At 38.7% G+C, this 12,243-nt stretch overlaps 1 protein-coding gene across 1 annotated transcript in view; it reads right to left on the bottom strand.

Annotated features, from left to right (window-relative positions):
* LOC146148004 (hemicentin-1-like) overlaps positions 1 to 12,243 on the bottom strand; it is a 72,479-nt gene that overhangs the window by 15,480 nt on the left and 44,756 nt on the right. Inside the window, exons 66-86 of the mRNA XM_083386408.1 lie at positions 11,782 to 11,937; positions 11,353 to 11,434; positions 11,070 to 11,185; positions 10,150 to 10,324; positions 9,477 to 9,667; positions 8,855 to 9,061; positions 8,457 to 8,544; positions 7,966 to 8,099; positions 7,361 to 7,541; positions 6,482 to 6,635; positions 5,770 to 5,891; positions 5,318 to 5,450; positions 5,092 to 5,192; positions 4,615 to 4,841; positions 4,115 to 4,252; positions 3,417 to 3,543; positions 2,695 to 2,891; positions 2,451 to 2,585; positions 1,684 to 1,856; positions 753 to 981; positions 68 to 184 (exon numbers count right to left, since the gene is read on the bottom strand). Coding sequence (XP_083242534.1) covers positions 68 to 184; positions 753 to 981; positions 1,684 to 1,856; positions 2,451 to 2,585; positions 2,695 to 2,891; positions 3,417 to 3,543; positions 4,115 to 4,252; positions 4,615 to 4,841; positions 5,092 to 5,192; positions 5,318 to 5,450; positions 5,770 to 5,891; positions 6,482 to 6,635; positions 7,361 to 7,541; positions 7,966 to 8,099; positions 8,457 to 8,544; positions 8,855 to 9,061; positions 9,477 to 9,667; positions 10,150 to 10,324; positions 11,070 to 11,185; positions 11,353 to 11,434; positions 11,782 to 11,937 — 3,183 coding nt within the window. The remainder of the gene's footprint in view (positions 1 to 67; positions 185 to 752; positions 982 to 1,683; positions 1,857 to 2,450; positions 2,586 to 2,694; positions 2,892 to 3,416; positions 3,544 to 4,114; positions 4,253 to 4,614; positions 4,842 to 5,091; positions 5,193 to 5,317; positions 5,451 to 5,769; positions 5,892 to 6,481; positions 6,636 to 7,360; positions 7,542 to 7,965; positions 8,100 to 8,456; positions 8,545 to 8,854; positions 9,062 to 9,476; positions 9,668 to 10,149; positions 10,325 to 11,069; positions 11,186 to 11,352; positions 11,435 to 11,781; positions 11,938 to 12,243) is intronic.

Here is a 12,243-nt window from a genome sequence, read left to right as displayed (position 1 = left end):
TTGACTAATAAACACTGTCGAGTATCAAAATAGCTCTTCGTAATATATGGCAAAGCTTTCCACTTACACTTCCAGCGTCGTTAAAGGCAAGACACGTGTAATCACCAGCGTCGTGCATCAACGTGTTGTAAATCATGAGTGAACCGTTGTGAAACTGGTGAATGCGATCTCCAAGGACGACCTCCTGCGAAATGGATGAAGTTGACGTTGAATACATTATATTACAAATTGTTTTTACCGTGTACTGATTATAGCAATGGAGAACGTTTGGAGTTTTAAATAATGCTGCAATAAAAGTACGAGCACATAACACTAGTGTTTCCACCGTCTAAATAGTTTTGTGGAAGAGCAACAAAATGTATATTTAATTACGTGTTTTTTAATATCCGCAAAAGGAGTAGAAAATTAAATATTCTAATAAAAGTGACAATTTTGGAATAACATGTCTTCTAAACAATAAAAAAAAGGTTTCTTAAATAGATATTTGTCTAAGTTAACCAACCTGTCAGTTCTGTTAAAAGGTAACACAGTTTTATTGTTGGCTTGTTTTAGTTAAATATCTGTATTATATAAAAAGGGATTAATAGCTATTTGTTTTATAAATGCAAATTCAGAAGCAAATCGTATATTTTAACAGTAACGAACGCGAGATCTGTTCGCGCCTGCATGCCCAGCGGCACCTAACATTAGTTGCACAGTACATCGATTTGTTAACACAGTCCAATTCCTTTATTTATTTTTGCTAAACCCACCTGTCCGTTCTTCTTCCAAGTGATCCTGGGCAGCGGGTCGGCGCGCACCGGACAATCGAGCCTCGAATTCCCGCCGAGCAAGTCGATTCGTTCTGGGTCGAAGTCCCCGTCCAGCACGGGCGGCGACTGTACATTGACGACTGCGACAGCGCTGCGGAAGCCGGCCGGGTTGCTGGCCTCGCAAATGTAGCGCCCGGCGTCGGCGGGACGAGCGTTCTCAATCACCAGTCTGAATGGCAAAGTACGGTAGTTTGGTACATTTAGGTTTGGCATAGGGTATTAAAAACACGGGCTTGGAGCTTTTAGGGCATAGAAAGGCTGGCTGCCGACACGACCGTGAAACAAATGTATAGCACGTAGGCCGTATGCTAGACATTGTTTGTAAAACTGGGCCGCGACCTAAAAGAGATCAGCAAGTAAAGGTGCAGTACATGTAGTGCATAATAAAACATAAAATATGCATATTTAAAATAGATTCCTCTGGCATATATTTCTTTAACCAACGTTTCGGCTTACTATCCGGCAAGCCTTCGTCAGGGACTAACACACAAAGCCAAACAGGGCGCAAAGTAAAATCACACAAGGAAAAAGGAGATAAAATGTCGCTGTGTATTTTGAACGCGTCTCGGAAATACAGCATAAATGCATTCAAGGGTTAAAGCGTCAGCATTCGTCACCAAACAGTAATTAAACGAAAAAAAGTTAACAAAAATATTAAGATGCATGGCGTTTTTATTCTGACAAAATTTCTTAAAGCATGCTAGAGACAAGTAGGAAAATTTTTTGCATTTAAAATTTTTAAATATGCAAACACCTAATTACACGAAAATTTACACGAAAACATCAATAAAACCTTTAACGGAAGAGCCGCACAAAACTGGTTTTGAAGAGCCTCGCTTTGGCCACTCCTAAAATAGACGTTGTAAAATACCTGCTGCGTCCAAGCGCAAACTCCAGGCTGGGAACCTCAACGCTGTTGAAACGCCAAGTAATATCTGGAGTGGGGATTCCCCGCGCGGCACAGAGCAGCTCCAATCGTTCACCGGCCTCTACCTCGACGTCTTGGGGCAGTTCGGTGATCACGGGCGGGGTTCGAACTAATGCCTTCAAAAGAAATCGTGCACGGTCAGTAAAAGCAATGGTTGTGAAAAATAAACCTGGCGGTATATGGTCAAAAACAGCACAACAAGTTAGTTATCAGATTTGAGTGCGACATTGTTAGTGGTGTAGACATGTGGAGGTATTACACGTGCTGTAACCGTTTGTTGGGAAACTGAACTCACTACGAGTCATTATGGCAGTTTGGAGTTAAACTCCACTAGATGTATAAAAAACATAATTTGTGTTGTAGCCCCAAAAGTTATTGTTTTTTTGTTGATCGATTACGAAAAAATAGTCATCTCATAAGACGAGAAAATTCGAGTCGGATTATATTATTCTTTATTAGTAAAAAGGTAACATTGTTTATAAATCATTCATCGAATAAGTTTGTTTCAAGGTTTACACCTTATACAATTAAGGTAAGTTTAACACAAGGCGGTCCTTAATTAGATTTGTTTACGTTTTTGCCTGAATATATCGAACATTCGCAAAACTCTCTTTCGCTGCAATGCAAAAAAGCCTAAAACTATCTGTAGCTATATGTCTGGTGTGCAACCTTGTTTAACGATTGTCAAAAAGTTAGGCTTTGTAACACACCTGAAACTCTATCGAGCTTCTGCCAGCCTCATTGAAAGCAGTGGCGATGTAATGCCCACTGTCTGTAGAACGCGCTTTCTGGATCAACACCGAACCCCCGCTGTTTTGCTGAATCCTCAAACCGTCGACATAGAGCTGCGCGAAAAACGGACTTTAAAAACAAAATCAAAACAGCAAAAATATCGGAAAACTGTTCGATTAATAAGTTTTATAATTGGTAATTAATTTAAACTAAAAAACCCACCGGAAGTCCATCTTTGGTCCAAGTGACCTCAGGTCGGGGTTTTCCGTCCACGGAAACTTCCAGATGAATACGCTCACCTTCATTAACGGTGATGTCAGGGTCAAGTGACGTAACAATCGACGGCGGGGACTGGACAACCAGCTGAAAAAAGCGACTCGCCGTCCCTGCTGGGTTGCGCGCGGATACCGAGTATAGGCCTGTTGAATATCGAGTAGTGAGCATACGGTTAGAAATGCAAAATTGTTGCAATAGTTGCGTTGTTTATGTGTGTTCTCACAATATATTTAAACAGGTGTAACAGCCATGCACAAAAGTATATTGTAATGTCTACTTTGTTGGTTCATTAGGTAAGAGTGTGGGAATAAGACTTAAATAAGTTTCAACAGACATTTTCACATAAATATACAAACATACACATATTTTTTTAATTAGAAAATAATTGGGCACCAATTTATTTTCGATTAAGCAAAAAAGGCCATTCCGTTTATCACGTGCGTATAAAACAAAACTATCGAGACTACCAAACAATAAAAGTCTAAAAAGATGTATTTTCGCAATCGTTATATTAATACACTCAAAACAATTCTTCCGCTAGCTATTTTTTACTACGCTTTACACGAGATAAAGCGAACGGTTGATCAGGCGTGCATAGAACCCCGACTTGAAACAATGATTTTCTTTCAGAGATTATAAATATCAGAAGGTTCATTTGTGCAGCTTACCAGCATCACTAAGCGACACGACGGCTATTTGCAAAGCTCCGTCCACCGACTCCAGCGTGTTACCGTTCCTCGTCCACGCAATAGTGGGAGACGGATGCCCGGCAATCTCTACCGGGATCGACAGCGACTAGATAGAATGTTTTTGTTGTTATTTTAAGTGGCGAAGTTTTTGTTTGCGATATTGTTCCACAACACTTTTCAACTGAAAGCGATTTAATTATTGTCCGACACTGGCTACGGTATCGTTGTCCGAAAATCGGAAGATTGAAGCAATAGGTTTATTTGGCTCGATGTTAATTTTGTTTTTGGACACCGACGTGATTATGCAAAGAACGCAGTCTCATTTTTATTTGCAAGTTAGGGTTTCAATCCGGGATTCGCAAACCGCCACAGGTTCTAGGAATATTTTCAGAGGTTCACCAATGACAGTTGAGTTTCAAGTGGTTCTTTTTCTAACACAGGATACTAAAGAACAACGCCTATAGAGAACAGTTATTGAGTCTGTAAATAACTAACTTATACAATTTTTTTTTGTCCGTAGACTTTTAAGGTAGTCGAATATTTTTTTTATAATTAAGTGTTTAAAAAAAGAACGACTCATAAAGAAAGACGTGGACGAACTGCACATACAACATGATTTTACGTTTCTTCCGCCCAGACTTAACATACTGTAAATATACGTTATAAGAGCTACACACCTCTCCTACAGTGGCGATCTTCGTATCGGGAAAGCTGGTGTCAAACTGAGGCACCGTGAAAACGTCGAGGCTACGGTCACTCAGCGCCACACCGGCCGCATTCTGAGCCACGCAGGTGTAGGTTCCAGCGTCGCTGGTCTGTATGAAAAGCGTTTAATTAAGATTTAATAAGAGATTTTTTTATAAAAATTTTATAAAATATTTTTTTTAAATTTAATAATTTTTTTTAATTTTACTGCATCACAGTTGGACGATTAAAATACGTACACAAAAGAGGAGAATGACACACTCCTGGTTGAAACAGGTAAACATATCAAATTGTTGTTTTATATATTTAAAAAGACACTTTTATGCGTGAGCCATTGGTATGATTGTAAAAAACATACCAGACTTTTTCGGCGTTTATATGAGGGACGTTGCGTGGCTAATTATTGCGCGTTGTTGTACACATATTTTACTGATTAAGGCTTAGTTGTTTTTGAAAAAAATAAAAAAAAAACCTGGGAGACGCTTATCAACAGGCTGTTGTCTTGCAAATAGACGAATCGTTCGTCCTCTCTGTCCACGACCACTGCTCCTTTGCGCCACGTAACGGTTGGCTGCGGAACGCCGGACACGTCGCAAGGTAGCGATATAGAGTCGCCCTCGAACACTGTATAGTTTCGCTGGCTTTCGGTGATAGTGGGCTGGACACGAACCTTGAGGTCGACATCGTAACTTGCTTGGCCTTATTGAAAAAAACGACAGATAAAACAAAATACGACTAGCGTTTGAGCGTATTAAGGATATTCACAAGGGGGCAGAAGATTAATTTCAAGTCCAATAAATGCAAAACATTTATTTTTAAGACAATAATAACAAAAATTGGTTAAAAATACAATAAAATAGTCGGAAGACGCAAAATAGTGGCAAAAAGCAGCTAACAATTTGTCTGCACTCAATAAAGACAAGAAGCACGTTTCAACGCAACAACTTACCTGCCACATTAACCGCAGTGCAAGTGTATCGGGCGTCGTGTTGATAAACGATCGATGTGAAGACCAGGCCGTAACTGGAGTCGACGTAGATGTCGTTCAAGCTAAAGACGCAGAACAAGATCACGGATGGTAACAAAGACATATCACATTAATTACAAAACATTAAAATCGAATTTATACACTTCATAAATATGTCAAATTTATACTATTCATATAATATAGCTACTTGTCGATATTGAGTCCGTTCTTTGTCCACGTGGCCTCTGGTGAGGGGGTACCTGTGACGTCACATGGTATTCTGAGGTACATTCCCGGTTCCTTGGTGTAAGTTGTGGGCGCGTCGGCAATTGCTGGTTTAACTTTAAAAATATTGTTTTAAATAGTAAGGCACATTTCTTGATACTACCGTTAGTTTCATAGCACCACAATAATTCCAGCTTTAATGTTTTACGCATTGCTAAATAAAGAGTAAAACTATAAGGTTATTATGATGATGTAAGATACGAGCAGTTGTAATTCATTGGTTGACATTTCAGAGTATACTAATTTTTAAGAAAACCACAACACCTTAAAACACCTTACGTCCTTTCATGCATTGAGAACAAATTTTCGAGTTATATTTTAAGACATCTTACACTGCCACCTTAAGGAAGACTTAGTGCCGGTTTAACGCCTTACCTTGCACAAACAAGGCGATGTCCCGGTAGGTGCTGCCTGCTGGGCTGTCTACCACGCATCTGTAAGAGCCGGTGTCGCTAACAGCTGCTGAAGCTATGCGAAGTGATCCGGATGGTAGCACGCTAAAAGTCCAGGAAGTAAACTTGAGTTTACAATGTTCAAGTTATATTAATTTAAGGTGCGATTCGAACGGAATAACGCATTACTATCGATAAGTGTTGTAATGACTTAAGTCAATGACTTGACTTAAACGCACCTAAGTCACTTTTTTGAAAATGACTTAACTTGACCTAAGTTTTTTGGGCAAAATGACTTTACTTGCCTTAAGTCTTTTGGGAAAGTGACTTGACTTGACTTGACTTACGTCTTTTAGACAATTGACTTGGGTTAAAACTAAGTGTTTTTGTTAAGCATTTTTTTTTATTAAACTGGGTTATTTATTCTAGTTTTTGCACATGAAACCATTTGTTTGCCCTCCATTGCCTTTTTCGGAATATTTTAGTTGAGGTATATATCATAATCGGACGAGTATGCCCAATTTTAATAGCTTTTAAGTGTAAAATTTTTATGACAAGGACCTGGGACTTAAATTGTTATTTATTCAAAAAGTCTTGACTTGGACTTAAGTTATTTTTCAAATGCCTTAACTGGGACTTATCATTTTAAAATGACTTGTTTACAACAGTGTTATCGATGCAAACTCATTGCTTACCTGTTGGAAGGGTCACCCTCAGTGTCTAGCTTCTCGCCGTTTTTGATCCAAGATACGCTCGGCTTGGGCAGGCCTGTGACCTCGCAGTCCAGGGTCACGGGGTTATTAACGGTCACGGTAAGATTTGTAGAGCCAGGCAAAATACTCGGAGGAACTGCAATATTAAAAGAAAAGTCTGTGACTGTTCCGAGTGCAAGTTTTTGACATAATATATTCGTTTAACAGAATTCCAAAATAATTAATCAATTGTGCCGTGGAAAAACTGTAGACACATAAGTATGTAATTGCTCAAAAAGCAACTAGTTTTACATTTTCCTTTTATTTCTAGGGTAGGGTAATTTATGTATCTAAATATTTTTAACGAAGTGCGCATTATGGTCGAATTTCCCCAAAGCATATTAATATTTTAGCAAGAAAAATTAACACCAAAATGATTTTTAAATTGTACACTGCTACACAATATCATTGGCAAAGCGTCTACCAAACCGCCTCAAATACCTAATGCCCGATCCAGTGGTTGTCCACTGAGGGCCGCGGTGTGCCATTTCTAATGCTCAAGGGTTCAGATAGGTATTTGAGAATTTTTAAGAATCTCATTTTATTCTGTTGGTATGCTTCTTGATACAACTATTTGTGAACGATTAGAGACCATTATATCAAATGACATTTTCCCACTTGTTTTAAGTTGATTGTGTTGTTCTATTTCCCTTTATAGTGGCATTTCAGTAAAATACTCGACGAAAACTTCAGACGGGGTGAAAATCTATGTGTTATTTTAGAGGGATGCCGTAAGCCATAAAAGGTTGAAAATCACTGGCCCATGCAATTGTGTGTGTTTTGTCTGCTCATAACTCTTTCAGAAAAATGTTGACAATCGACCTTCAACTTCGAGTTGTATGATCCTCCTTGCCGATCCAGCTCCGTTGGACACAAGACACACGTATCTCCCCGCATCCTCCACCATCAAAGCGTCCACCACGATCGACCCCTCTTCCTGGAAGAGGAAGCGATCTGGGACGTTGTCGGACGAGATCGGGGCGCTGTCCTTTCTCCAAGACACCTGTTAACATAATTATTTAGTATTGCAATAGGTGAGATATTAAAATCGCAGTAAAAATTTACTAACATTTTAAAGATTATCGCTATATGTACAAGAAGGTAGGGTATAAATTACTGAAGCCTTCTGTAACTGTAAAACATGTATAAATGGATTAAAAGTTGTTCCTAGGGAATTTAAAGGATGCCATTTTTTAGTCAATAATGTTTGCAAACCTTTTAGGCTATTTTTAAAACTGAAATCAATACAAATCATTCGGGAAAGAGAAATATATTTTCACTTAAGACATTATTGTTTGACCACGAATAAGGAGTTAGATTTTCAAAGATGTGTAACAAATAAAAAACTGCTTCAATATTTTAATTAGCGCAACAGATTAGTTATATTAGAATTTAGAACAGCAGCATTCAGTGGATTCTTTACCAACCTTGGGAACGGGGAATCCTCCTGCTTGGCACGGAATCTTAACAGTGTCGCCTCTAGTACCAGTTATCAGGTCGGGACCGGGATATATCGTTGGCGGGTCGTAAATTGACAAATGGATGTCCTGTGACGTGCTACCTGTTACACCAAATCATTTTTGTAACGTTTATAAGGAACGCATAATGCCAATATCAAAGACTCGATTATGTAAAAATATGCGTTCATGTAGATCACGATTTAAAAAAAAATCCATAAACGACATATTGTGGGTCTATTTGCATTACTTTTCAACACTTTATTGTATTTAACGTAATGAAACCGTTACTTGTTTCGCCTTGCAAATGTCATATATTGCAGTAAAAATGACATAAAATAAGACGCGTTTAACGTAATAATAATTATTTAATTAAACAATCAATGACTTTATATCCCAAAGTGCGATCTTCAGATGTAGACGGTTAAAGGACTGGACTATGTATAGAGGTATAGACTTACCAGCGATGTTGGATGCGATGCAAGTGTAATCACCACTTTCCGATAATTGAACGTTGAACAGATCCAAGAATCGGCCATCATTTTCCAGCTGGGATATTCAAATAGTAAGTTAACTTGGCCTGCTCTAGGCACCTGCGCCAACTTATATGCGTGGAACTTTGTTGGTATTGCCTCCTAACAAGCAGGTCTAATGAAATTTCACTTCTGGCTTCATTGTAGCTCTTAACAGTACAAAATACTGTTACACCTCTCACTTATAAACGAATGGTCTATTTCGAGTTTAATATCCACGAGTGTTATCCTTCATTTCAAGCATAACCAGTTTGACAAAAATACTTGAAATCACATTCATATTAATCAAACATAATGCAAACAATATATTTCCGAAACATCCATACCTGCCGTCCATTCTTGAACCAGGACCACACGGGCGGGGGTACGGCGTCCGACTGGCACTCCAGGGTCACATTGTCCCCCACTACAGCGGTCACGTTCCCTGACCTCTGATCGATGGTAGGGGGCAGGTTTACGATGACGTCGAAGTCCTTTTCGACGGTTCCTGCCGGTGACGTGGCTATGCAAGTGTACGTGCCCTCATCGGAAAGCTGGGCGGTAGTAAAATGTTACACGTGAATAAAGAAACATTGACATAATTTGTCGATTCTCCAAACTGACACTAGGCTTTATGACGTTTATGTGATAATGCAATACAATGGTTTGTTATGTCAGTTTTACATTTTGTAAAATACCCTTAAAATGGTAAGAAAATACATAGTTAACCAAAGTAAATATAGGAATTAACAGGAAACGTATAGGAAAGTACATCGCAAAGCTTTTTTCTCATTTTAGCATAACAACATGGGAGCAGTTGAAAACACATGGAGCTATAAGCCTAAATCAAGATGCTGCGCATGGCAATAAACGACATCGCCAAACAAAACGACTTTGCCAGCAAAGTGGTTAAAGTCACTTCGGGAGTTATACTAGTCCTATCTACAAGGAACATTTGGCGAAACTGACCTGCGCACTTGGTACAAACATGCGACCGCCGTTCTCTGGTATCCTGGTGTTATCCACCAATGGCAGGTCGTCTTTGGACCACGTGAGAACAGGAATGGGCGTGCCGTTTGCGTCACAGACCAAATCGATGGCGTCGCCTACGTTCACGCTGATTCCTTCGGTTTTGTCGGAACCGGTAATGCTAGTCCGATCTAAAAAGGTTCAGTTCTTGTTTAATAAAAACATTTATTAAAAGTCGCACACAACTTGTACCATCTAAATTATTTCTACATGTTTCCATGTTTACGGAAGAACATAAATCAAGAAATCCGAATCGATAGGCGGCGCTGGATAACAATAGTCGCTATAATAAATAACAATTGATTACAAAGTGTTGCAAACTAGTGTAATTGGCAAAAAAATTAAAAGCCATGCTGAAATGCAATCAGCATAAAACAAATTAACACTTATCTAACTATTTAAATAAATAAATCAGGTGGCACTATACAAAGACAAATTGTATTGAATTCTCGACAAGCTTTCGCACAACCGTGATTCTTCAGGCCAAAGTGTCATATAGTGCCACCTGATTCATCTATTTAGAATTAGAAAAATACGGCTATCGACAAATATTAGACTATTTATTTAAACATCCAATTTCAAATAGTTTTATTTTAACACAATAAACCATTACCGTAAACGTTCACGTCAAAGTTCTTGTCGGCGCTCCCGGATGCTGAGAAAGCCATGCATGTGTACCTCCCGGTGTCGCCCACTATCGCGCTGCTGACGAATACTTGCTGCGAGTCGAGCAGGGTTCGAACCCGCAACCTCTCGTTCGAGCTCAAGTCGGTCAAACGTGTCTCGTCCTGAAAGCGAGCAAACGAATTGGTAATATTTAAAGGTATTTTGAAAACAAAAAAATAACCAAATTTTTCAGAATTAAAAAAAAAAAAACAAATTTGGCTTTGTAGTTCGGATAAAAACGTTGCCTAATGTTTCTTTATATGGAAGAGTAATGACAAACCTGCTTTAATAAATTTTAAAGATTTGAAATACAACCGAACACATGGGATACTTTAAAACTGTTTATTATAGCGGTATAGTCGATTAAACATAACCTTTTGGAATAACTTACATTTTGATTTAATAAGATTAAAACATAACTGAATGCCATGTAGCACAGTAGGCCTATGCCTTTAAATTTGCCTATCATTTACTCACAGGTACTTTATTATCCCTTATAACGCCTGTGCAAAATAATTTATTTTTAAGTAATCTATATTAATCAAGTTTTAAAGTCATTCTTTAATTTAGACAGGAACTTAATTGTTTAAACCAGGGATATCCAACCTTTTAACAGAATGGGCCGCAAATTTCGATGCCTGTTAAAATGCGGCCTTAAACTCAAATACAGTCTCAGAAAAAATATAAATTTTGGCCTTGATATTCTAAATCTAAACAATTGTTTTAAATAAAAGCTACTGAAAGTGAGAATAAGTGGTTGGCCGCACGTAAGTATCAGGCGGGCCGCAGGTTGAACATCCCTGGTTTAAACAATAATCGCAAACTTCGTCGTGCTTCTTCTAACAGAAAATAAAGTTACAGACAGACCTTATTCCACGAAACCGAAGGAGGTGGTATTCCGGTAACTGAGCAGTCGAGCAAGATGGGCTCATCCACGAAAACAGTAATTTCCTGGTCGTCGTCAGAAAGGAACATGGGAGGAACTGAAAAAGATTTATTGATGGTAATGTAACTACACAAAAAACAAACAGTGACCTATTGAAAACGGCGTGATTTGTTGATGTTAACGTTGTACTTAGCAACTGCTGTTTTCAGATATACAGACCACCAGCAAAGTTGTTGTCTGGCTGTTAAAATAAAGTACACTTACTGTGAACGTCCAGTTTAAAGTTGTCGCTTACGCTTCCGGCACTGTTGGTTGCAGTACAGGTGTAAGTAGCCGTGTCTGATTCCTGTTTAAGCAGAACGTTTTTGACGAGGGTGAAATTTGTTTAGGAATTCAAAAATGGAGATATAAAAGAAAATGTGTCGGACACTTTGCAATTTTTAACAATATCCGAAACCATAAACCACATAAGGTAAGCCAAGATTCAAAACGTTACGATACCGGGTCTACAATTAATATTGGAATTAAACAAAAACGATCCAATAAAATCGAAATTAAAAAAAACGAATCATTAGAAACACCAGACTTGACTTTATTTTAAATCGTGTTTCTTCACTTAAACTTCAACATCAAGAAACTACGATTTACGTGGGATTAGTAATAATAAGTGACAAGCTAAAAATTCCGACTTACGTGAACGTTTAGTATCTTCAGTTGCCTTCCTCCCGCCAGCACTTTGACGCGGTCGGAAAGAAGAAGCGGAAGACCGTTTTTAAGCCAGCGAATCTCAGGGGAGGGAAAGCCCCCCTTAACCTCGCAATCGAAGCTGGTCTGAGTCCCTGCCAGAACCTGAACAAGGGATTGTATGTTAATGTAAAGGAATCAGGTGGCACTATGTAAAGTCAAATTGTATTAAATTCTCGACTTTCGCACAACCGTGCTTCATCAGGTCGAAGTATAAATGAATATAATTAAAATGCACGTAAAAGCACAAGCGCGTGTGAAACGCGATAAAAAGGTGACGTCTAGCATTTACACAGGTACCGACTCGCAAACGTGCGACTGACACAAAAAAATAATAACAGAGGTCTGCGCTGTAAAGTTCATTGAGTGTAGCAAGACGTGCTATGAGCATAATGTGACATAAGGCCGAAA

This window comes from Ascidiella aspersa, chromosome 4 (genome assembly GCF_963924565.1).
Source record: "Ascidiella aspersa chromosome 4, kaAscAspe10.2, whole genome shotgun sequence".
NCBI classification, from domain to species: domain Eukaryota; kingdom Metazoa; phylum Chordata; class Ascidiacea; order Phlebobranchia; family Ascidiidae; genus Ascidiella; species Ascidiella aspersa.
This window is presented reverse-complemented; position numbering and strand designations above follow the sequence as displayed.